Here is a 27,115-nt window from a genome sequence, read left to right as displayed (position 1 = left end):
AATCTGATTCCTTGTCACTTGTTGAAGCCATCAATGGCGAAGCTTTCTGACCGTCAGATGGGTAGCATGGTTATGATAGAAGTTAGAGAAATGATGCAATCTCATAGGGATTTTCAGCTAAAGTGTACTCCAGAGGCAATTGTGATTTTTATGAAGAATATGAGATGACCCCGTAGATTTTTTTTTTTTTTTTTTACAAGCAGAGAAATGGTCCCCATTCTTTGGCAATGATTGTTTTCACCAAACTATCCTCAGTTAATAATTTTTTCAGCCAAAACTACCCCTTATAATTTTTTTCTCAACACCCCCTTCGGTTCCCTCCACTGACTTCTCTGTTCAGCTTCGTTCGACGGCAGCCAGAGAACTCGCGCTTTCCTCTATACAGCCCCAAAGCCGGCAGCGTCTCTCTCTCTCTCTCTCTCTCTCTCTCTCTCAAAACCTCCGATTTCTTCAATCCATTTGCCTCTTGACCTTCTTGTGCTACCTCTGGAACTTTCTCTGACTGAGCGAAAAGACTAATATCGCCCGACTCTACCGAGTCCTGTCTTTCACCGTCGCTGCTAGAACTCTATCGGCGATCTCATGAACATCGTCTGAGGCGAGGCTTGCCCGCGGTAGAAATACTTTGGCGAAGAACGAAGCCGAGCGCTTGGAGGAATAGATCTGCTGCTTTGTCTTGGATCGTGGGAAACGGAGCAAGCGAATTCTGACCATTGGCACCGTGCCCAATTCTCCCCCGCTTTTTTTGATTGTCTTCCTTGTGTGTTTCCGAACTAGTGGAATCTGTAATTGATTCCAAAGATGCCATATGGATAAAAACAGATCAGTCCTCTTTGTTTGAGTTTTTTTATTATTGTATGTATAGAATCAGATTAATTTTAAGAACACGGGTCGAGGGGAAGAGCCCAGGAGAATGGATGTAGAAAAAAAGAGAGGCGTAATGGAACGGATGATCAAATATAAATAGATGTGTAGAAATTAGGGGTGGGCATCTGTTTTGGTTGGTTCGTGCCAAATTTTTCAAAACAAATCAACTGAATTACATAAAATGTTTGGATCAAATCAAACCGAAATAAAATTGAACTGAATTATTACAGTTGAGTGCAGTTGATTTATTCAATTTTTAGATTCTAAATGCATAAAATCAATAAAACAATCAACCAATGTCAAGCATTCAAAAAGGGATATATTCAGTAAGCCACTATTGCAAAGCGTTCAAAAATTAAAGAAATCAAAGACAAAAATCAAGGCTTGAAGAAACCAAACATTAAATCAGCAAAACTTTCAAACACCAAAGGCAGAATAAAAAAATATTAAAGCATAAAGAAACCCAAAACAAAAACTCAAATGACAAATTACAGAGCTGTAAAAGCGATGAAGTTTTCAAGAACTGAAGCACAACAACTCAATGAGAAAGAGAGAGAGGGCAAGATGGAATGAGTAGAGATTATGAGAGGTGAGAGATGTGGTGAGTTAATCATTGTTAAATCGATAGAGATCAATGGTGTTGGAGCAAGAGATTGCGACAACGAGGGCACAGGAGCTCATTGGTAGCGTGGGTAACAACCTAAGGGAAGGAACTTGTCAACAATATTGAGAGGAATAAATGTCGGCTAGAGAGGGGTGAACACGAAAGAGAATCAGGGAGTAGGAGAGGTCACAGGGAAAGGGAGAACGCGGCAAAGGGATTGAAAATGTGGGGTGTGAGGAGTAAGGTTTCATATATTCTTATTAGTTAGTTTATATATTTACTTTTTTAAGTATAAAATTAAAAAGAATAAAGTAAAGTAAAGTAACTAATAAGCCATATACTCTCTTTGATCCTATTTATACGATATATTTTAAAAGTAATTTTTAATTTAAAATATAGGACGCCTTATAATAATTAAATCATTTTTTTTTAATTTTATTCCTTATTGATTAACATGAAAGTATTTAATGCAGTTATATTATTAGTTAAAGTCAAGGATAAAAATAAAATTACATCTTACTTTTTTATGATATAAAAAATTAATTTTTCTTAATATGCGTCAAACGGTTGAAAGTTTCTTATAATAAAAACTGAAGGGAGTATAATTTATAAATTAATATTATTTATATATATATATATAATAATTTGTTTAATTTGATATATTTAATAGAATCAATCAACCAAAATCTTCTTCAAAAAAAAAATCAAATTGAACAAAAAAAACCTAATAAACTGAATTAAATAGATAAAACTTGATTCTATTTAGTTCGATTCGGTTTTGTTCACTACTAATAGAAATCATACATGTCTTTTAGAGAAAGCAGAGGGAGGAATATAAGGGTATTTTGGTAATTGAATATAAAAACAAATCTACATTAAAAAGAGCTTGGAGTTCAAGGATATATTAACATTTCATGAAATTTTATTGTATTTCATTTCTTTTTTTCTGTGAGGCTTTATAATAACTAACCTGAATTCCTTGCAATGCATGGGTTGGATATAAGAAAATTGTAAAAAAAAAAATATTTAAATAACAACATTTACAAAATTTTAATTTAAATAATAATTTTTATTAGACAAAATAAATATTTTTTATCATATATATTCAATTTCAAAGTTATAAAAAAATGAATTAACTTTAATTTTTTAAAAATTGAATACATTCTATTAATTAATTAATTTTTTTATTTTTTGTCACGCTTCATGTGTGAAAGATATATTTCATGTCACAAGAATCATTTGTATCCATTAAAACAATGACTGCCCTGTACCAATTGTGGTTATAATTCCCATGATAAACATTGATTAATGATTAGAACAAATGCTCACGCTACTAAAGAAGGTTGCTCTTTCCAAGATGAAAATAAAGAATGTGGATGGTAGATGCCTTAGCATCATTATCAATGTCTTTGGAAATATTTGATTATCTGTCGTGCATAATTGTTTCCTCAAAACTGAATTTTAATATAAAAACTTAATGATGAAGGTTTAAACTACCATCAATAGATGATTCTTTTAAATAAAAATTAAAACAGTTGCTGCATTTAAAAAAAGGGTTCTGTATTTTTTTTTAATGGATTTATTGGGTAATTGTTGTGAGTAATGAGAAGGTGAACAGATTGAGAGGGAACACTTCGACAAAAAAATTTCTTTAAAAAATTACACAGAAATTGCAAAACGCTGAACATAATTGAAGGGGGTCTTGATGTATGTCTCTGTTTAAAATAGTCATAATGCAGAAACATATTGAATAATTAAAGACTTCCTACACATTTCACCCCGCGTGAAAACACTGCAAAGATGAGAGTTTCAGAGATAAAAACAAAGAAGAAAAGAGACCTATGAATGAATTGAAATAATAATGAGTCATAGAAAGGAATGAAGAACCTGACTAACTAAAGGAATTGAGAGAGTCGAGCTACACTGAGTGAGATGTGGAGAAATTGAAACCCTCGACAACCAAGGAAATTGAAAAAGCATAAAAAAAAGTATAGTGAATATGAATAGAAAGGAATAGGCGGATGAAATTAATGATTCTTGAAGATTTCACATTCGAAATTTAAAAATGGGAATGCGCCTACCCTAAAATCAATGCTCTTGTAAAGTTAATCCTCACGTAAAGATAAATTTAAAAATATATGAAAATAAGAAAATAAATTGATTGAATCCCTTTGACCAATCCAGACAATTTTTCAATAAAATTAACTAATGAAACAGGAGAATTAAAATTATACTAAAGTTGATTGACAAATGAAATGGAAGAAATTCTAGCTGATGAGTAGTATTTTACAAGTTTCCTTAGTATATATTGATGATAATTTTATAAGATTTGTTAATATATATTGATTGATTGATGATGATTCTCCCTTTTATTTTTTAACCTAATAACATATTGCACTAGTTCTAGTACATTTGTTGTCAAAAAAAATTAATAATACATTTGCATAGGTTTATACTATATAATTCATGTAATTCCTGTAAAAGGGAAATGACAGAGAGGTCCTCTCCAAAAGATTAATTAATTTAATTTAAATTTTAAGTGTTGAATTTTAAAAATTTATAAGTTTAATTTTTAATTTTATAATTTTATTGTAATAAATTTATAACTTATTTTTTAAAATTTAACATGATTAGAGAATAAATAAAATTTTATTATTATCATAATAAAATTATAAAATTAAAAATTTAATTTATAAATTTTTAAAATTCAACACTTAATCCTAAATTCAATTAATTGGTTCATTTTGAAACCATATGTCATTCTCCCTCCCTGTAATTGCAATTTTCCTTGTTGGGTCAACCTTGTTCTAGAAAGTCATTGTCTCTCACTCTCTCTGGCCGGCTCTCTCTCCCTCTAGAATCTTCTTCGATCGTTGAAAATTGAAGCCTTTGGCTCGCAGCTTCCATATCGGATAACGCGAACAGCTCGCTGCCTCAGATCACACTTCCTCTGTGTAGGTTGGTTTGAACAATTTCCAATTTTGCTTGCAAATTTTCTCAGCTTGGCTCCTGGGAAAAAATTGTGCGGGAAAATGGGTTTTAGAACCCGATTGCTTTGAACTTTGAAGTGCTTTCCCAACGATTTTTCTTTAAATTTATTCGCGGACTGGTTTTTTCTGGCCTATGCAGAATTCCAGAGATTCTGGTATCTTTTTGACCCGTAGGATTTTGCTGAATGGAGGAAGTTCAGGAGCCTCAAACTCAACCACTAGGTATTCTTTTTGGCTCATTTTCACTTGTTGATCACAAAATTATTTTCTTATTCGTTTCAAATTTTCAGTTTCTTCCTGCTGCTCATGGCTTGATTCTCCTTTGTTTTATGATCTGCGTGCATTTTCTCACATTCAAGTTCGGAGTTTTGTGAACAATGGCCTATGACTTTTCGCGCTTGAGTGCTTTTCTTTAATTCTTCCCTATATAGTTTCACATTTACTCTAAATTCTGTTAAGTTTAGGCTCAGGTACTTTGATTTGATTTTTATTATTATTATTATTATTATTTTGTGTCGGAACTTGATGTTTTCTGTTTAGTATGCTAAAAATGTAATGTTCTTCGAATAGCATCTATTTTTATTATTAAGAGTTTTTTGCCCTTCCTATTGATGATTGTATCTTTACATCATGTTTTCATTAACTTTGAGAATCTAGATCAGCTCTAGTATTAATCTGATGAAGGATGTTATGCCATTAGTCCATGTGTAGGGTGTTGCTACTGTAAGCAAAACCACGGGATCTGGCGAGGGATATATTCTCACCATGTTTTTTGTTGATTCAAATTGGGTCTTTCTTTAATGATACATAGTGTTAACATGTACAAGTCTTACAAAGAATGTTCTAAATGTTATCCATAATTCATTTTTCTGTTTTTATTCTTTGAAGGTGAAGAAGATCAGAATGAAATAATTACTGAAAGTTCTGCATTTGTTAAAGGGGAACCTCCACAAGAAGTGAGTAATCCCCCTAAAGTTGACTCAGAGGTTGAAGTCCTTCATGAAAATGTTACAAAACAAATAATTAAGGAAGGTCATGGTCAAAAGCCTACCAAATATTCAACATGTTTTTGTAAGTACTGCAGTTCAATTACAGTTTTGCGCTGGCATACTTGTTCATTCCAGAGTTTGAAAAATCCATTATTCATTTCTTGAATAATATAGGAGCATAGTGCTCGATATTGTCATGCTATTTCATACCTGGATGTGCTTATATTTCCATTATGGCATCATGTACATAGGTCGTGGCATTAAATCTTTGGGTTTACAGAAAGTTGCACTCCTTAATTGTTGGTGAAACTTGATTTTTTAAAGACTTGCATCTACGGTCATTTCAAAATTTATCCAAGTGCGACTATTTTACTCTATATTGTTGATGAGCTTCTGTTATTTTTTGATGTTATCTGATTGCTTATATCTCATTTTATTAGTTAAGTGAACTGCTAGGGTGAGGCTAAGAATGAGACTAGTTACCCTCAGTAATAGATAGTAAATAGAGGTGTGTGATCTCTGAACTCTGAAGTTTTGTCTGTGATATGCCATATGTCATCTAACAAAAACGTATCAAAGGCTAAGCCAGCTTTCACCAAATATAGTATGTGTTGGGTGTTGATGTATTTTAGGAGGTGCATGCTAGAGTTCCTTTGCAAAATTATGGTTAAATAGTATGATGTCAGATTCATCCTAGAAATTGATCATGTTTACCTAGGTAGCTACATAAACATTGCTGTAATATCAAAATATAACATATTTGGACATCAAGTGCTGCTTAACCATTAAAAGTACTTATTTGCAGAGTCTAGGTAAGGATAAAAGCAGTGATGGGCTGAATTACGTTGAGCATCTTGTCTTCTTGTATTTATTCTTATCCACGCCTTAACATGCATTTCTTCCATAGGTTTTGTCTTTTCCTGCTTGTCAAATTCATGAATCTAATCTAGATGGCATGTGATGGTAGTTCACTACAGAGCATGGACAGAGACCACACAGCACAAGTTTGAAGACACATGGGATGAGCAACGACCCATTGAAATGATATTAGGAAAAGGTATCTTCTTGGTCAACATAAAACCTATGTGCTCTCTTTTCTCCACTGGTCAACAGCATACGTGCATCAAGACGCGTAGATTTTGGCTGTGTGAGATTGTTCTTATTGTGGAAATTCCCATATTAATTAGGAATTATTTGTTTCCTTTTTCCTCTTATTTGTTTCTCCTATTTATATGTAAATAGTCAGAGATAGAGATAGGTTTTTATTTTGATTTTATTCTCCCCTTATTCCATGCCTGAATAGGTTCTTACTGCTTAGTCATTTGTGTTTGCCCTGTATATGTTTTAATCATATCGGTCAATGAAATATACATCCTTTTGGAACTCCACTTGCACTTTGTTGATGTTTGTATCTTATTTTCTTGTGTGTTGATAACTTTCTGGATATGTGATGTCCAATAGTGTGGTCATCTTCTGGTATTTAGGCATATTAAGAAATGAAAATAAGTTGCCCTAAATGATGGGATGATTTGGGTAATTTCAAAATATTTTAGTTTGTACAATTTGGGAATGTAACTAACCCCACCTAGTAGGATAAAACTTCTTGTTATTGTTGTTGTGCAATTTGGGAAGGACTATGCATGATAGTTCTGGAAGTGATAATATTTTGCTGCTCTATGAAACCTCCCTTAAGGGTATAGTTAGAATGTGCCAAAGACAAATGACTACAAATCCCTACAAACCTCCCTACTACCTTTTACTCATTCCTCCAGCCTAAAAAAGTTCTCTCTTTAATTGCTTTCTAATGTTTGTGATATTTTATTGGCAATCTCTAGTTTCCAAGTGCAATAATGTGCCAATACAATATTAAATTTTGATGGAATTGGTGTGCAACAGAAAAGAAAGAGATGACCGGCTTGGCTATTGGTGTGGCCAGCATGAAAGCTGGAGAGCGTGCCTTACTGCGTGTGGGCTGGGAATTAGGATATGGAAAGGAAGGCAGCTTTTCTTTTCCAAATGTTCCACCTATGGCAGATTTAGTTTATGAAGTTGAGCTCAGAGGCTTTGATGAAACAAAAGAAGTAAGTTGCTTTAGAATTGTTATATGGCGTCAGGCTTCATCAAAATGCTAATAGCTTGTAACTTTGCAGGGGAAACCTCGTAGTGATATGACCGTTGAGGAAAGGATTGGTGTGGCAGACCGAAGAAAAATGGATGGAAATGCTTTGTTTAAAGAGGACAAACTGGAGGAGGCTATGCAACAGTACGAAATGGTTACACACACTTCCTTTGCTCTTCAACTTCATTTTCTTCTTTCTTTTCTGTGTTGTAACAGGTCAATTATTTCTTGTCAGGCCATAGCATATATGGGAGATGACTTCATGTTTCAGTTGTTTGGGAAGTATAGGGATATGGCTTTGGCTGTAAAGAATCCTTGCCACCTTAACATGGCTGCATGTTTGATTAAGCTGAACCGTTTCGATGAGGCCATAGGACAATGTAGCCTTGTAAGTATATGATAATACAAGTCTATAATAGACCCCAAGTTATCAAGTGATTTTTGCTTGCCTTTCTTCTGACACGTTTTTTTCCCCCTCTTGGATATCATGTTACTTGCTTGGGATTTCAATTAACATTATATTTCAGTTCATTTCCCATGTTGTGGGCAGTGATTGGAATATGACCTTTAAAAGCCACGATGAACTCTGATAATGTTAACAATGGCAAGAGAGTAATTTTGGCTGCCAAGTTAGCCTGAGTGATGTTATATAAACAAAGCTCTTTTCACAAATGCAGAAGTGGCTATATCCTAGTTTGACTGGTCCCACCTAAATTCAGTTTTGATAGAGCCAGTTGCATTTAGATAAAGCTAGTAAGTCTGCTGGGGTTTCTCTGGAAAAGTGTATTCTGATGCAAATTGAATTTAACAATCCTGTCAAAAGGAAGGATTTCTCTCTTTGCATACATATATGTAGGTCATGGTTCAATGAATTTTGTTTGATTAGATAATATTGACCCTGCAGGTGTTGAGTGAGGATGAAAACAATGTGAAGGCATTATTTAGACGCGGTAAGGCTAGGGCAGCACTTGGCCAAACAGATGCTGCCAGGGAGGATTTTCTGAAAGCAAAAAAGCATGCCCCAGAGGATAAAGCAATTGCAAAAGAATTGAGATTGCTTGCCGAACATGACAAGGCTCTTTATCAAAAGCAAAAAGAGATATATAAAGGAATGTTTGGACCAAGGCCTGATCCAAAACCTGGGCGAAGGAATTTTCTGATTCTTATTTGGCAGTGGTTGCTGGCAGCACTCCATCGCCTCATTACTATCTTCAAGCGTGAAAGGCAAAAATCTGACTAATCAAAGCTGTTGAATAAACTGAAGAATGGTGACTGACAATGGATGGAGTTGATTCTATAGAGTCCAAGCCTTGTGCCTATGGTAATATTTAGGTGTTAAAGGTTCAAATCTTCGGGGTAGGATGGTCATGTTTGTTTAGAGTTCTTTCAAAATACAATTTACAAGTCATGAACTCTGGTTTGAGAATGTATGGACAAGAATCTTAATGAAATCCAATCAAACTACTGGTTGGAATTTATCTCTTCCATAGCTAAGGCTTTACTTTAAATTGCTGTTATATGGGTAATGCTTTAGTCACAGGTCGCATAGTTGCTCTTAAGTGCAGCTGTTACCATTCAAATAATTTATAAAACATAAAGTGCCCCGTATATATCATCCTTTGGTCTCACTCTGCCCATTTAGTTTGGTTTCATACCTTTACTCTTCCGGTCACCTTTTCTACCAAAAGTGTTAGGGAAACTTGTTGAGAAGTCCCACGGAAAGATTTCAATTATCTTAAAGATTCATAAAATGTATAAATTATTGTTAAGTCTTAAATCTTATACAATTTGAGCAAAGAAAAACCACAATTTGATATTAAACTCATATTAAGTTGTCTTTTTTTTTTTTTGTAATTACACAGGGTTTGAGATTTGAATATATTTTATATATTTTTTGAGATTTTTTATAATTAAAATCTTTATAAGGGACTTTGGAGTGATTTTTTCAAAATGTTAGGTTTCTCTCAAAGTAAAGTGAGATTCTTTTCTTGATCTGATGAATATCCTCAGTAATTTTCTGGTAAAAGCCAGCATGTTTACCTCTCTTTTGTTATTTTTAAAGAAATTCAAATCAAATTTAAAATTTAAAAATAAATTAAAATTAAGAAAAAAAATAAAATAGGGAGAAGCACATTTAAAAACTTGACAAAAGATCTATTCGCAGATAATGATCAATATAAAATAAGTTGATTATTATTATTAAAATAAAAATACAAACTTGTTTTTTTTTTTTTAATACGCACGTTACTAGTCTTTGCCTGTAAATAAATTTTTTATGTGTGATTCTCCCAAAAACCAAAAAAAAAAAAAACCCCGGTTTTGGTAAGAGCTATTGTAATTATGTTCGACGCTGCTTAAATTTGATTAAGTCAGTTTATGTTAAAAAAATTAAATAAAATATCTGAGCTGTAAGATTCATAGATTAACAATGAATAGAGAAGGAATAGAACAGAGAAACAGAATCCAAATAACTGTTTACTTAGGCCACTGAGAGATCCTTGGTTATTAAAATAGATAAATTAAATCACTGTCTCTCTCTGTGTGTCTGTGAGTTTTGTGGGCGATCAAACCGTGAAGAATTGAAACTGCAACAAGTATGTATAGCAGCAAAAGGGAATAAATAAGATCATATTTCTTCCTTCCTGAGATAGAAAATGACTTCGAATCTGATTATAAAGATAAAGAAGCAACAACTAAACTACCATGGTTGTTTGGGGATGGAAGTCCAAGCACAATAAGCACAGACTAGCTTCTGGGAAATATACACATAAACAGCAAAAGATAAACTCATAAGCAACAAGTCTTTCCAATCACCCTTCTGCTGTGGGCTCAGATTCTGCTTCACCCTCTTCCCAAGATTCTCAAAACTGTTCAACAGTTTCAGAAACCCCAATTTCTCTCCCAATCCCATTATTTTCTTCTCTTGAGAATTTGATTCATTCACAGGTCCTCTGCTCTGGTAGGATTGTAGAATCAGAATCCTGGCGCTCTTTCTGCTTCTGAGTTCAGTTATGGGTCCCCCTCTGGTGTGGTAGTGATAACCCACAGGAAGAGCCGCCATGTTTGGAAAAGAAGAAACCTCAAACTTTCAGGTCAATAGAGGCAAGAATTATGAGCTGGTTGGAAGAAGAAGTTATTAAGAGAATTTGAGTGTTAATTAGTGGGGAAGAAGAAAGGCTATTCAACTTTTGTGTGACTGAGTAATCCGTTGGAATCAGAAGATATTTCTTCAAAGAGCTTTATGGATAAGGGACGTGGGAAGGAAGTCTTGTGTGGACTCTGGAGTACATACACGAGAGGTTGCGTTTGGCGTGTGGGATGAAGTTACTTTTTTTGTTTTTTGGGCGAAAGTGATAAAATTATTTTTTTATTAAAAAGTGAGAGAATTATTATTAACAAGTTTATACTTTGAATAACAACTCATCTTGCATTAACAGTTCAGGTAAATGTTTGGAAATTAATTTTATATTATATAGAATATTTGTTCTTAGCAAAACAATAAATATCAAAGGTGTGAGTCTCATAAATGAAAAACAACAAAAGAGTGTTTCTGATTAATAAGAATATAATGTAAAGTATAAAGTCACAATAATCACAACTTAAAAAACTGAAAATAATTCTAAGTTTAAATCATGAATACGTAGTAAATAATTTGGGAAAGTAAAAATGGGTTCGGTGAATACTGATATGATGTTGTCGTTTCTTGCTCTCGATCCTTGCGATCCTCTAGTTTTTTTATAAGCATTCAATCAATACTGTTGTATTCATAATATTTGAACTTCGTTCGCAAAATATCAATGACCATTTGACACAACCTTGTGAGATTTGTGGCACATAAAATGATAATGCTATATCCACTCAATAGTCTATATCGTCCAATTGCCCCAAGTTTTTAGGTTTACATTAAGCTCGTGTGTGGCATGATTGTTCTCTAGGAAACAAATCAGGCTATGCACCCTGGGCTAATCGTGTCATTTTGTCTAGCTCCTCCTTCTTGTCTTTGGGCTCATGCTTCATTTTAAGCCTAAAAAATATTATTTTATTTAGTATAATATTAGTAACTTTTCAATACTCAAGAAATAAGTTGTAAAAAATTGAATAAGTTAATTTTTAAAAATTGACAACTTGTTTAATGAAAATTGAAAAGTCATGTTCAAATACTAACAATTTATTGTTTGGATATTAAGAACAACATATTCAAAGTTAACAACCCATGCAAATACTTGAAAACTCAATTTATAATATATATTAATTTATTTAGCAAAATATTAATAACTTATCAATATTTAAAGAATAAATAATATTTAAAAATTAATAACTTATTTTGTGAATATTGACAAGTCATGTTCAAATATTGATATGTTATTGTTAAGATATTAATAATAACTCATGTAGAATTGTCAATAACTTATATAAATGCTTGAAAACAAAAGATGGGTTTTAAGGGATTGGAAATGTAATTGGGACTAGGAGTGAGGGTGGGAATAAATTTTAAAAAGCTTGTTTAATATAATATGGTAATGCTCAAATAATTTTCATTTAATATATATGATTATAATAGTAAAAGAATATGATACCTTGCTAAATAAAAGGTATTCAGTGTCCTGTGCAAAAAAAAAATCAAATATGCCATAGTCATTCATCCTTTAGGCTTTGTTTGGTTAGAAGTGAGGGGAGGTGAGGGGAAGAGGAGGGGAGGGGGAGGAGAGGTATAAAATCTCACTTTACTAAATATAATTAACAATAAAATTCATGATAATCAAAGGATTAGCTCATTAAGTAGATTACCAAGTTTTAATTCAAAATCAAGAAATCCCAAGTTTTCTTAATCAACATAAGTTTAAATCAATCATAATTTCTTATATCAAAGTAAAAATAAATTACAAAAGCATGGAATATCTCGAAAGAGTGAAAGAAATCAAAAACAATTGAAAAACAACTCATTTGCTGTGAAACAAGGCAATGCGCTATAGCTTGTGTACGCTACATCATGATGTGTTGCTCTGTGTGTCACGCTCTACGACTCAGGCATGTTGCACGTAAATGATCGCAGAATCAGGGAACTTTTAATGCGTCTCGATTCTCTATCCGACATCCAAATGACTTGATCTAAGTATCTACGGAAAGCTCTTTTCATAAACTAGTTAATGACATGATTTTTACTTTCAAAACAAGTCACACCAAAAAGTTGGACACTCAAACACATTTTTATCACTTTTTATAACTTTCACACAAAAAGGGTGTCTAAAACCCACAACAAGTACTAAAAGCCTTTTCTAACATCTGGACCATATTCATTGAATCTAAAACTGTCAATACAACACGTCACATACACTTAAATTTCAGTATAGTATAAAATTACTCCTTAACCCCTTCTTCACTAAAAATAAAAAGGGGAGGCAATTTCCATTGCATTGTATTGAAAACCATTGTAACATATTTAAAACATCATTTTTATACTTGCATTAGTATTTTGACCTTATAAACATATATATTTCTCCATACACAAATACTCAGGGTCCAAAATACAATTCAAACCTTTACAACAATAGAATAGCGCAAGTGCGATGATATGCAAACTAAAATTGGCAATCATATTCCATTACACAAAATAAATATAAACTAGAGGCATACATTAAAAATGAACTAATTCCTAGTCTCTTGAGCCTTCTTCCTCTCTATACCAAAGCTAGAGCCTGTAAAGTGTTAACTGAAAGGGGTGAGTCTAGCCACTCAATAATGAAGGTAAAACTTACCCTATACAATTATATATCAATTATAAATCAAATGCATACATATGAAATTAAGTATTTAAAACATGCTTTAACACATATTATAACTTATTAATCCAATTAATACGTTTTCATCTCACAAATACTAGGTATATAATCACAAGACACTCAGATATGTAGTCATGACCCGCCACAAAACGCGACTTACCACAACTCAAAAACATGTGACACGTCATATATTTATATAAACAACAATCAACCAACCTTACACTCTTCTTATTTTCTCATACTGAAACTGCGGGCTATAACACTAAATAAGGCTCCATCCGTGTGACTGGACTATCCAAGCTCATTAATCATGAGGTATAACTCAACTAAAGATCACATGACTCATTCTCAAACCACAGCTTCCCCCACTCTCGAATCTCTGAGATGTCTCATATCCTAAGCTATTATCCTCATTGAACTGGTGGAGAAAATTAGGTTCTAGTCTCTCGATAAATTATGGGATAAGACTGTACCCCCATGCACCGAAGGGCATCCTAAAATACCATATGAATTTTATCTACTCTCAATCCCTAGGTGAACTCCCATCCATTGATCATGCCATATATGATGCTAACTCATTTTCACATTTCAATTATTTAATATCAAGTCAACACATTGGGCTCACGATCAAATGCTACCCAAGTGAGCATCAATTCTTATTTTCACTTATATCACATAAAACCTATCATTTTTAATCTCATATATTCATCTCATCAATCTCATTATCAATTACTCATCTCAAACCATATTATAAAATTGACAATCATTTCACAAGCATTTTTCACATGTTTCATACTCGTAAAAGCAATTATATAATTATCAATTTTATTGCATATTACACCATTCACAAATCACAATTTGTATGTTTAACACATAATTCACCTCATATTATAATTAATAAATACTACCTAAAATAAGGTTCCCCTGGTTACCTCAAACCTTTGAAAGATTAAAGATTTATCTCTCAATCTAATAGCTTTCAAGTTTGAATTCCCAAGCCAAATAGATGTCCAAGAGCTTAATCTACAATCAACCAAGTTAAATTCCAACAACAATGTCAATCACACACAATTCACAAACTCACTTTCTATCTCTATCTCACCCAATACGCACATTGCTTATATTTAAGCCTACCCATTAGATTTATTATCTATCTTTAACATTATATAGCTTCACTGAATACCTACATTGCCATTAATACCTCAACAACCATAATAATGACAAATTTAATGTCCTTTTTGGATATTAATGGAACTCACCATCCAATAACCACTAAAAATTATTAATACTAGGTTTAAATACTCTAAAAAACTCTCATTAACTCTATTTGAGTTAATAAATTCGAACCCACAACCTATATGAATTGAAATTATCATCCTCATTCAAACCCTAAGTCAAATCCTTAAGAAAATAGAAGCAAAAAGGAGAAAAGGGTTTAGGAATATTATCTTGAATGATTTGAAGCTTAAAACCCTCTCAAATCCTCCCTTATATCGTGCCCTAACAGAGCAAATACAAGTTTCCATCCATTTCCTTTTCTTTCCCTTCTGTTTTTCACATCAGTTCGCGACTTATTTTTGCAGAATTTGCTCCGTGTGCCATGACACATATCCCCACGCCGCAGCATATGGTATAGAGAAATAACTCTTACCTTGTGCGTTGCAACGCACCACACACAAGCTATGGCATATGGCACAGAAGCTTTTCAACTTGTTTTTCTTTGCTTTTTATCTCCAAGTGACCCAATTTTACTTTAGGCCTAAATTATACCTGAAATTTTAACTAAAAACACTTATTATTCTTCTTTATCCACAAACCACGTCACTTACTTAATTATTATAATCAAGCTTAATAAATCAGGAAATTAAAAATCAAGATATTACAGAAAGGGAGGGGGAATTCCTCCAATTTTGAAGGGAGAAAAATTTTTCCCTCCCCTCCCCTCCAACCAAACACTACCTTAGATTTGTCATGAAAAATAGGAGGATTTGGAAAGGCCACAGTCCCTTGACTTTTTAATTTTTTTTGTTAATAATTGGGCTCCTAAATTAGCACGTTATCCTTAAGATAATAGATGAAAATCTCATTCCAACTGTACATGTAATCTTTTATAGTATAACTATTTCAGTAATTTGAAAATATAGTTATCATATGATCTACTTATTTTCAATAAGATAATGCTATACATGTTTTCAAAGCATTAATGTCACTTGATTTTGATTTCATTTATATTAGATGAAAGAAATTATGAGAGTGATTACCAACAAACTTTGTCAAGCATTATAACAAAAAGATATAATTGACATAAAGATTTTTTAACAATTGAGCATTATTACCATATTGATAAATTTATTCACCATAATTTTCAATTAAATTAAATAGAAAATTCAATAACTAATTAATATAACTTCTTACATTGATCATAATTTTAAATACCAATGATGCATTTAAATCATTCAATGCTTGTATGGAAGATAAAATTTTTACCAATTTAATGATAGTTTACATCAAAAAGAAAATTGTTAAAAAGTTTATCATACACATGAAAAAGAAAATTAATGAACAATTCAATGCTTATATGATAATTAATTATTTTTATGCAATGAAAAATTGATGAGCAAAACTTAAAAAATGAATATATACATATATATCTATTATTATATATTTATAAAATTAAATATAAATATATAAATTGAAATATTTATATTACGTGAGTAATATATATAATTTAACTTTTCTTTGGTTATTATGCATGCTTTGCCATCTCAACCTCTCTTAATAAAATTTTTAACTCTATCCTTGATGGAAAATACAAGCGAAGGTGTTGATGGAAGCTTTGCAACAACATTCTAACTTGATGTGCTTGCTTTGTGCTTTGTGCTAAAGACAGACCTATTGTAAGGTAGAGGGGACAGTTGTCCCTACAAGCCCGGAAAAAAAAAAAAAAAAACATATAAATCCTCAATATTTCATTTACCCCCATTTAAAAATGTTAGTTGTCCTTGCCCCCTTAAAAAAATAAAAAATTCATGGGCTCCATAAAAAATTTCACTAATTTTTTAGAAAGTTTATGTAACTGAAATCTTATTTATGTGTTTTAATCTTAAATAATAAGAGTTTTAGAAAGAAGGGAGTAGTAATTTAGAAATTAATTTTCTTTGATTTTTTTATCATAAAAAATTTATACTATACAAAAGAGTTAAGTTGTTTTGGCATAAAAAAATTTAGGTGGATTAGGTTCTAAGGGATTATCACTAAATCCTCACAAATTAAACTCACCTATATTGGTCAAAACTCAAAAGAATTAAGTTTTATTAATTAAAATAAAAGGCAAAATTCTAATGAATATATTTTATGGTTTCATAATTTTATATTCTATTCATAATTATTTAGTATTTAATTTAATAAATTTTATATTTAATATAATCTAATAAGAATTTATAATTAATTTATTAACAATGTTAATATTATCTTATCTACAAATTTTGCCCCCACAAATTAATTTTTGTAGGTCCGTCACTACTTTGTACCCTATGATCTTGCTCTGTGCACGCCATCACTGAATGTTGTCTCATCATGTGTCTTAACATCCAAATTAGAGAATGCCACTACTCTCCATTTTTTATGAGCAACCACCCACCATGCACCGGATTGAAAAGGGAGGAGAAGGAGATAGAGGCTATGTTCTTGGCGAAGGTTTGATGAAAAGGGAGGGTATTTTGGTTTGAAAAGTTTTAATTTTAGAATTAAATTTTTGATACCACCTTCCATGAATTTCTTCAATCCTATCTACATGGGTTAATCAATCGTAAGTAATAATCAATCTATTATACCAAATATTATATTAGTAGGCTAGTTCAATTTTAATTTTAACCTTTCAATACCACCTATCAAATAGGGCGAAAGGGTCATGAATTGAAATGCCTTTGCCTGTTTGCAAAATCAACCATTGTTTGACAACCTTGCTAGCGAAAAAAAGCTCCAAAGACGACTTCAGCAATCTTGGTGAATTTTTTTTTTATAAACTAAGGTAGTGTCTGAACTAATAGATTTAAATTTAAATTTAAATTTAAATTTTTAATTTAAAATCTTACGATTTGAAATCCCTTTGCTTAAATGGTTTAAAAATTCAAGTGAATAAGAGGGATAAACTAAGATTTCAAATGAAAATTGAAAATTAAAAATAATGAGTTTATTTTTATTTTTCAATCGATAAGAAATAAAAAAATATATGAGAGTCATAGAAAATCGATAGTGAAAAAGCGAAAAAAAAATAAATGTTTTGAAGTAATTAAAATTTTAAATGACTATGATGTAAAGGGCATTGAAATTACAAATAAATTATAAATTGTAATGGACTTTCATAAATTTTTATATATCTAAATAAAAAATTTGCTTCAAATTCAAATCTAAATCCTCATTAATTTAAAACACCATGATAAAAATATTTTAGTAATTGAGTCAAACAATTAAATTTTATCTAGAGGCTGGTAGAAAAATTTTAGATTTATTTGAGCTTTAATTTTTAAAAATACAAAATCATGTAAAAATGTGCTAGGAGAAAAATTAGTTCATGTTAGTGAATAATAATTGTGCATCCTATATAGGTGGTTCTACAAAATTGTAATGTCTAAATCATTGCTAGATACACGACCACGAAATAATTCTCACATTATAGTCATTCTTATCTAGATTATATGCTTCATTGGTTTAGTACACACCTTTCATTTTTCTATATAAGATATTTTGTAAAATTTTATTTTTATTACTAAACATAAAGATGTCATAATATTTTTAAATAATTAAATAATTTTTATTCTTGTTTTAAAAAAGAAAAGAGATATTAATTGTGTGTTGTATCCACCACTATTATAATATGAATTATGATATTATTAGGATTAAATTTAAAAAATTATTATGATTTTTATAATCTAATAAATAATAAATTTTTATTAATATATAAAATTTAATTAAAAATATTTTATGCTCCTCTTCATTAAAAAATTTAAGGCATTTTTAATAGAATCTCATCCTCTAATAAAGTAGTTATCTACTTTCAAACTAATCTTATTTTTTCATATTTATTTCTATTAAACACCTTATAATAAATATAAAATCACTATCAATAAAAATAATTTTAAAAATTATAATTATACTTTAAAATATTAAATATTTTATACTTTTAAATATTAATTTTTTAAAAAATATTTTTTATTTTTAAAAAAAAAGAATATATAAAACGAGGGAGTAACTTGTAAGTTGCAAGGATCTTGTTGGGTAGTGCAATCACATGCGGTGATATGCAGGAGGGGAACGGCCGGAGGGGATCAAACCAAACCGTGTGAAAGAGCGTCAACTTGGAAGCGATGAATAATGACGTGACGTGGAAGTCAGTGACAGAGTCAAAGAAAGGCAGCTTTTTATTTCATCCTTCACTTTCATCACGTGTCACCGTCCTTGCTGCTGCTGCAACAGATAATTTAATATTTTCAGTCAAATCAATAATTGCTTCCACGTCAATTCCCATTTTTGACATGGGACCATATCTCCGAAGTAAAGCAATAATTTGAATTAAATCTGACGGACCAACTCAAAACAATGCTATTAAACTTAAGTTTGAACCTCAAAAAAAATAATATTTAAATTATTTTAATGTAATTTGAATAAGCTTGAAAAAATTCTGATCAGCTCAAATAAATAAGAATTTAAAAAATATAAAATAATAATAAATATTATTACTCACTCTATTTAAAAATATAAAGTATTTTTAATTAAATTTTACTTCAATAAAAAATATTTTATTTTAATAATATAATGATAGTTATTTTTATCATATCTTCAAAACAAAAGTACAGTTTACCCAAGAGTTTTTACAAACTTTGAACTAATTCGGACAATAATTTTAAGTTAGTAATTTAATTATGATTGAATTGAGATCAAGTTAATCATAATTAAAATAATATAATTTAATTATAATATATAAAATATTTATATATAATCAGAATAAGAGAAATATTTAAACATAAAAAATTAATTTAACAAGTAAAGAAATATTTATGAATAAATTACGTATAATACAACAAAACATAACAAAGTTTAAATATAAAATTGATAGTTATTATTTTTATTTTATTCTTTTAAAAGTAAAATACTATTTTATACTTAACATAATTATTAAAAATTAAAATTAATTTAAAAAATACAAAAATATTTTTAAAAGTTTTAAGTATTCGAGCTAGCTCGAGTAAACCTAAAACCCAAAAATGCTAAGGTCGAGCTTAGCTATATGAGCTTTTTAAAAAGAGTATGATACTTTAATTTCGAACTAAATTAGCCCAACCTGCCGAAATTACCAACTCTACTCCGAACCAAGCCAACGTATTCACGTGTTTTGTTTTGATTTGGTTTAAAACAAAAATAAGCCGAACCAAATTAATTGGTTCACTATAATTCCAAACTCAACCTATTAGGTTTTTCATCTAATCAATTTATTGATTCAGCTTTTAGACAATTTGATTTAGTTTGGTTTAAAATTCAGATCAAGTTTAAACTATTTTTTAAAAAATATTCTTCAAATTATCAATGTATATTTATATTCATCAATAATTTTAACTATTAATTCTATTTACAATGAAAAAATTTTCAAAAAATATTTTTTATCAATTAATTTGTACATTTAACTATTAAAAATTAATATATTATCTTAAAAACTTGATTATAAAATTAAAAAGCTACCACGAGTAATTGTATATAACATTTAGATAATCGTAGAATAATTTTTTTTGACAAACAGATAAATTAATTTTAATTAAAAGGAAATATTGCAAATATTAATAATTTTTTTAATCTATTCAATGATACAAACCAATTTTAATTATTTTCTTAATCTTTGTGAAGGTAGTTAAACGTATTGTATTTTTGCAGAGGGGGGTAATTTTTTTTCCCAACCTTATGCCTCCTTAATTGCAATATTAAGTTGTGGGCATATTTTTTAATTTTTATGTAAAATTTTCAATGATAATTAATTTTAATGAGAGGGACGTTAGAAAGTCATTCATTTTTATCAAGCTTAAAGTAACCTACTATAGATCTGGTAAAAAAATTACCACATCTTAAAATTGTGAAATTAGAACACACGCAACATTTATACTGGAGAGGGATGATTGATTTAAATTAGTGGGGAGACTTTTTGGAGGGGAGAAATTATGATGTTTGGAGATTTTTTAAAATTAAATTTTAAAATGTGAATAAAAGATTGGAAGTCACAATAAGGATAGGTGGCTTGTGAGTTTTGACCTTTTTAGAGATTGTTATTATTTTAATTTAAAAACATTTTTAAGAGTTAATGATAACATAGATACCTAGATTTTAGAATGGCAGCATTTTCAAACCACCAAGTACATAACTCAATTGATAAAGGGCTATGTTAGTTTAACTAATTGTCTTGAGTTCGAATCGTATATTGTCAAGTTCTTGACTTGTTGTTGGCATAAATCTTCCTTCATTTCCCATGTTATTTAGCAACTTTTGAAGGAAAAAAAACAAAAATTTCATAAAAATAATATATAATATAAATTTATTTATAAGTAATATATAATAAAAACTCATCTATCATAATAAAAATATATATAGATACAAATATCATAATATTTATAAAATAATAATATATGCATGCACTTTTTAAGAAAAGTTTTGAATTTTAAGCTAGAAATGGGGTAAACATTTATTCAATGATTCTATTTAGGAGTTTTGGATGAATTTGAATTCAATATTTTTACATTTATTATTATTATTATTATTATTATTATTATTATTATTATTATATTATTATATCATCATCATCATCAAGGCTCTTATATAGTATTTGATCTTATATAGTATTGATGATGATATGAATGAATAAGTGTAGACATTTTTGAGAATTTAAAGTTTCAATTAATATTGTTCATAAATCTTGAATTAATTAACTATACTTATATTGTGATTTATAATAAACATGTATTTGCTTGTTATCATAAAAAAACATTCATTACAAAACTAATATCTTATGGTTCAATTTTTTAGAAAATAACTATTTACAAAACTATTTAAAGTAATTCAAATAAATTACCCTTTTGCAAAAGATATTAATATTATTCCTAATTATGTCATGGGAAGAAAAGATGGAACAGCCAGCCTGCTTGGTTTTTTCATCAAAAGTCTATTTGATCCATAATTTGAAATGTATTTTTGTCAGATCAAGAAAAAGTTGCTTCATACAAATGAATTTTTAAAAATAAAAATTGAAAATCAAAGATACACATCATAATTTAAATAAAAATTGGTAAGGTAGATAAATATTTCAATGGATATATGACATAATCACATTAAAATATAAGGTCAAAAAAGTGTCATTAAGAAGCTAAACTTAAATGAAGGGGCTAGATTTGCTAGAACCAAAAAAAAAAAAATGAAATGGCTATACTAAAGGTCGATGGCTGAACAAAAAAAGTATAAAAATTAATTAAGCCTTTCTCTTAAAAGTTTATGCCTTTCTCTCACCCCCCAAGGTCTTGAAGTGTACTCATTCCCTACGCATTTTTAAATATAAGTAAATTATAATTAACTAATACAATTTAAGAAAGTTAACTAATATCATAATTGTGTTTGAAATTGAAAGTTTGAATTAAAATGTCCTTATAATATGTGATTAATGTTTATTTTTATCTAATTTAATAATATTGTCCATTTATAAGGGGCAATTTTGGGAAATATAATAAAAGCTTTTTGAAATTTATAGTTTTGCTTATGAAAAAATAATAAAACATATGGTAGTTTATCTTATATTAAAAAATGGGGGGAGCACATAATAACAAGTGTGGATTTTTTTTAAAAAAAAGCAGATTTATACAAAATATTTTTTTTCCATTCACCCTCTATTTTAAAATTCAATTATAAACTTTACCCCATTTATAGAATTCGAATTCACAATGAATGCTTTTAAAATTATAGTGCCCCTCCGGTCCTATTTATTGAAGGTAGAAGCAAAAGGATTTTTTGATGTACTCATAAGACATGTTATTGACTTTGTATTACAAATTTATTCCTTATTTTTTATTAATATTAATAAGAAAAATATATTATTAAAGCATGTATATTTAATAAAAAAAGAGTTAAACTTGAAAACTTATTAAATTAATTGTTTCAAGTGACAAATTAACCTTTATTCTTCAATTAGTAAGAGATGAGAATAAAAGATGACAGAAATGCAAGAAAATTAGAAGTACCAATAATTAATAAAAAATTTCAAATATTTATGATTTAGAGGAAATAAATTTAAACTTTATTAAAGAAATTATAATAAAATATGAAATCAAATTTGAATCAATATATCCAAATGAGATATTTGGTTTAAATCTAAATCCCTAAATCTAGATACTCTATGGATCTAATTAAATTATTAATTATTGACCATAATTAGCTTGATCACCCTATACGTAGATACTCTATGGATCTAATTAAAGTCATCTAACCGAGGTGTAGACATTTCTTATATGGTTTATTTTATTTTGTCAAGCGTTATAATTAACTAATTAACAAATTGAGTTAATCCAATACTTGATTAATTGAATTAAGCCTAACACAAAGTAAAGTTGATTATAGTGGAATCTGATGTTTGATTGCGATTTGACCAACTCTTCTTGAATTCCTCGGCTTTCTTTGTTTTGGCCTTTAACACAACTAATACGCCATTTGTTGCTTGTTAATAACTGGAAAGGCACTCGTGCAATAGGCGGAGGATTAATTTTAGAATAATTATAAAAAACAAAAATCTGAATTATAATATTGAAACTAAAAATAAACACAGTGGATATATTCATTGAATAATTTTTTTAACATTTTTCTGAATTAAGTAAATACTAGATACGGACGAGATGAGAGTGCAAAAAAAAATGTATTATTTATTTTCCCTCAAAATATAATTTACTTTAATAGTTACTAAAATTTAATGGTAATTCTAAATAAAGAAAGTCAATACACTTAATTTATTAACAAAAAAAGCATACTTTCCATCATCTAAAATATTTTTTTAAAGACATAGTGATCAAAAGTAATATTTTCTGAAATGATAATGAAACATTTAGTGTTTCAAATTTATTTTATTTATCAATTTAATTCTTTAAATTTAATTTTTATCAATTTAATTTTATATACTAGCCATTGATAACAGAATAAAAATTTAATTTTATTCATCAATTACATTATATTTACTTTACTTTTTTAAAATAAAGATGATGTAACATGTTCAAAATCTGCTGATATTGATAATGAAATATTCATACCAGCCATGTAGATTAACAAAAAGAAGTGTGATTATATAAAAATTAAATTGATAAAATTAAACTAATTTTGGGTGAACTTGTTCTCATTTAGTTACATATACATGTCAAAATATCAACATACTTTATACATTAGATTAATTTGAAAGTCAATTTTTATTTTAAAATTTAAAGAACTAATGTGATAGATTAAAAAAATATAAAGAATTAAATTAATAAAAATTACGTTTGAGGAACTAAAATTTTTATCATCCCTACTGAAAATATGAATATTAGTATCATGATAAAGAAAAATTTTATATTTAATCAGCATTGATTGATAGGTCTTCATCTTGCCTAACAACACCCTGGAAAATACGTCGCACATTCATATTCATGCTAAACGAATACTGTTCACATTATATATGTCGATAGTGTCATTGATTAATTATATTTTTCACATGAATCAATATAAATCCACTTTGAAATCTACTTGGATTGTGTTTGTTGCAACATGTTTGTGAAAACACACATGGAAGCGAGTGATTTATATCAAAATCAAACATACACCAAAATTCTCAGATCCACTTTGGATTGTTTGTTTATGATCACAGAAACATGTGTTGTCATGTGAATGACATACATGATCAGTATAAATACTTGAAGTAGATCACCATCTCGTGCAAGAATCCACAGGTTGTCATTGGAAAAATCACATCTTAATTAGTCTATGAATTGAGATCGGACATAAGAAAACACATTCATTTGCATAAATGAATTGAAAAACGACAATTTAATTTACACGCAAATGAGGTATTGAAATCGTGAAAGGCCACCCGACAAATTATATGCATAGTTGAGCCATTGGCAAATATTAATCCAATTGTTAAGGAACTAGCTTGTAATACAAGATCATGAGATCAAATTTTATTATTGATATAATATCTTGTTAGCAGGCAAACCTCGGATATTGGGTGGTTCAATTAAAAAAAAAAATTTTAGATTCAAGCTTTAAGTATTTAATTGTGTTAAATACTTATTTGGAAAGTTTCCAATCATATTTTATTATCGTATAAGTTAGTTTCAAATATAGAGGTGGTAATTTGGGCAAATTTTATAAGTCAGTTTGAATAAGCTTGAAAAAACTTAAAGCGAGCTTGGGAGTTTAAAAGATTTTTTTTCACTCCGAGCTTATTTGAGTCACCCAAATAAACTTGAGCCAAGCTTAAACTTGAACGAGTTTAGGTAGAATACTCAAATATCTTTTTTTATTATAAAGATATTATAAAAATTAAAAATATGAATTTTTAAAATAAAGTTGAAATTAGATAAAAAATAAGAAATAAATAAAATAACATTTAACAATTCAGGTATTTGAACTTACTTGAAAGCTCAAGGGATTAGGGTTATACTTGATTATATGAGCTTTTTTTATATTATATGATATTTTAAATTTGATCCAAATAAACTTAACTCGAATTGAGTTCGACCTAAATAAGGCCGTCCTACTTGAATTATCAGCTATACTCAAATGTCAACTTATTCAAATCTCAAACATATTGTCCCTCTTTTTTTTTTTTTTTTTACAAAAGAGAAGATGTAATTTATATAAATCAAGTACAAATTAAAGCCAACCAACACCAACTCTACAAACAAAGTGCATCATTATTTGCAAAAGGAAGATGGTGTTCTTCAGATCCAATCCCACAAACTCATCTCCCTATAGAAAGCTTGGCATTATCAAAGCCAATTTGCTGTTGATAGAATCTAGAACTGAACCACTGAAGGAGAACAAAAGTTCTCAATGGACGAAATCAACTACTTAATTTATATATGTGTGTGTATTATGCCATCATAATAATTCATTGAATTTTGAGAGACACACACAACTTGTTCATACCTTAAAAAGAGTCCAAAAGACATAAAAAAAACCTGTCATATCAAGTAATTTAGTGGTGAACCAAGCCAAGAAGTTCTCTTATCTGCTCAATTCCTTTTATGGCATCTACTTTAATATTTTGGATCCTTTCAATTGCTGAGTTGTTGATGGGAGGAGAGAAATGTAAATAGAGACGGATTGGAATCCATCATTGTGGGTCTCACATGGCTCCCACCCTGTTGTGTCTTTTTAGCCCCGAGTAGGCCATACGGTATTATAAGTCAAAACTTGATTTGTTTATATTGAGTCAGATTTGAATAAGAGTTCTACCACTAAACCTCCCCGTATTTTAAAGATTCAAACTTGAAACATCTAGTTAAGTTGATATATCTCATTTACCAATTGAACCAATAGTTTGTTGGTTTCACTTGAGCAACAAAGATTTGGATTGATTAAGTGATGGGAAGAATTATTGTGATATGATTATTTGATATTTAATATTATCTCATCATTTTTTTATTGTTAGTAGACACTATATTGTATTTTTTTTAATATTTTTTATTTTAAAATATTTAAGTTAAGGGTATCTATTGATTATTTTAATAAAAGTTGAGAAATAAAAATGACTCTTAACATGATAAAAGAACATTTAAAAAATAGGGGCCCATTAATAACTAATGAATGTTAAGTGTTTTTAATGTCAGAGTAACGGCGGAGGAGATCTTTAAAGCCGAGAAATATAATTGACTCATAATTAAAATTAGGATCATTTGTCATATTTTGTGTATAGTTTAAGGTTAAAAATAATCTTTAACCCTTATGAATGAAAACATAAATTATCATTTTAAATAGAAATTACTGATACTCATAAGAATTAAAAATAAAATATGGCATTAAAACTTTGAAGATACGTACATATATTTGTTGGCCCAAAAAGAAAAAAGTAATATATGTTAACATGCTAAAAAAAATGCCTAATTAAAGCCCCTCTTTTTACTTAAACTTTTAAGAATCATAATCATAGAATTGGTCAAAATATTGATTTAAAGATTAATAGTTAAAATTATATTCAAATTATAATAAGATATTTCATGAATAAAATATTTTATTGAACTAATAATGATGCTAATTTAATAATTTATTAGTTCAACAAATTAAATTGATTTGATTTTTCAATATTGTATATGTTACTCTAAATTATCATTAGCCAACTTTGTTTACTATGAATCTAAATCTTTTCAAATTTGGATTGATGAATCTTTATGACATTTTCCTCTTGGGGGGGGGAAGATAAAATAAGTAAAAATATTAAAAAAAAAAGAAACTTCAACTAAATTCACAAATATTAACTTTAGATGACTTAAACCTCCTTTATTGTACTGGACTAGGCCTAGAAAATACAAAAGAATGAAAGGAAACTGTTTTTATTTGTTTATACACATCAATAAAAAGAACTGCTGTTTTTATTTTAAGATAAAAATATATTTTTGTTCTTAAAATACTTTAAATTATAAGTTGAAATAATTTTATCTTTAAATTAATTAAAATATACATTTTTATTTTTAATATTAAATTTTCTAACCATCAAC

General features: G+C 29.1%; 2 protein-coding genes across 4 annotated transcripts; one reads left to right on the top strand and one right to left on the bottom strand.

Annotated features, from left to right (window-relative positions):
* Positions 1-4,270: 4,270 nt before the first annotated feature.
* Positions 4,271-9,056, top strand: LOC129312557 (peptidyl-prolyl cis-trans isomerase FKBP42). 3 transcript variants are annotated; one of them, XM_054955210.1, is made up of 8 exons: positions 4,271-4,425; positions 4,601-4,683; positions 5,350-5,532; positions 6,418-6,507; positions 7,347-7,531; positions 7,601-7,723; positions 7,805-7,957; positions 8,474-9,056. In XM_054955210.1, exons 2-8 carry the CDS (start codon positions 4,647-4,649, stop codon positions 8,807-8,809), a joined length of 1,107 nt encoding a protein of 368 aa, XP_054811185.1. In that variant the 5' UTR covers positions 4,271-4,425; positions 4,601-4,646; the 3' UTR covers positions 8,810-9,056. The 3 variants fall into 3 exon arrangements, with proteins under 3 accessions (XP_054811185.1, XP_054811184.1, XP_054811186.1); XM_054955209.1 differs by having other exon boundaries at positions 4,271-4,429; XM_054955211.1 differs by lacking the exons at positions 4,271-4,425; positions 4,601-4,683 and having other exon boundaries at positions 5,411-5,532; positions 6,358-6,507.
* A 1,112-nt stretch (positions 9,057-10,168) lies between these two features.
* LOC129314632 (uncharacterized) lies at positions 10,169-10,825 on the bottom strand. The gene has a single exon (XM_054958114.1). It carries the CDS (start codon positions 10,628-10,630, stop codon positions 10,268-10,270), a length of 363 nt encoding a protein of 120 aa, XP_054814089.1. The 5' UTR covers positions 10,631-10,825; the 3' UTR covers positions 10,169-10,267.
* Positions 10,826-27,115: the final 16,290 nt, after the last annotated feature.

This window comes from Prosopis cineraria, unplaced genomic scaffold (assembly GCF_029017545.1).
Source record: "Prosopis cineraria cultivar Desert tree isolate PC_DT_omini unplaced genomic scaffold, ASM2901754v1 PC6, whole genome shotgun sequence".
In the NCBI taxonomy this organism is placed as follows: domain Eukaryota; kingdom Viridiplantae; phylum Streptophyta; class Magnoliopsida; order Fabales; family Fabaceae; genus Prosopis; species Prosopis cineraria.
The sequence above is the reverse complement of the archived record's forward strand: the minus strand, read 5'-3'. Positions and strand labels throughout refer to the sequence as shown.

Coding starts and splice junctions, on each gene's coding strand:
- LOC129312557 (XM_054955210.1), top strand. CDS start 4,647: ATGGAGGAAGTTCAGGAGCCTCAAACTCAACCACTAG. Junction 5,533..6,417: donor CAAATATTCAACATGTTTTT/GTAAGTACTGCA, acceptor ATGTGATGGTAG/TTCACTACAGAGCATGGACA. Junction 7,724..7,804: donor CTATGCAACAGTACGAAATG/GTTACACACACT, acceptor ATTTCTTGTCAG/GCCATAGCATATATGGGAGA.
- LOC129314632 (XM_054958114.1), bottom strand. CDS start 10,630: ATGGCGGCTCTTCCTGTGGGTTATCACTACCACACCAGAGGGGGACCC.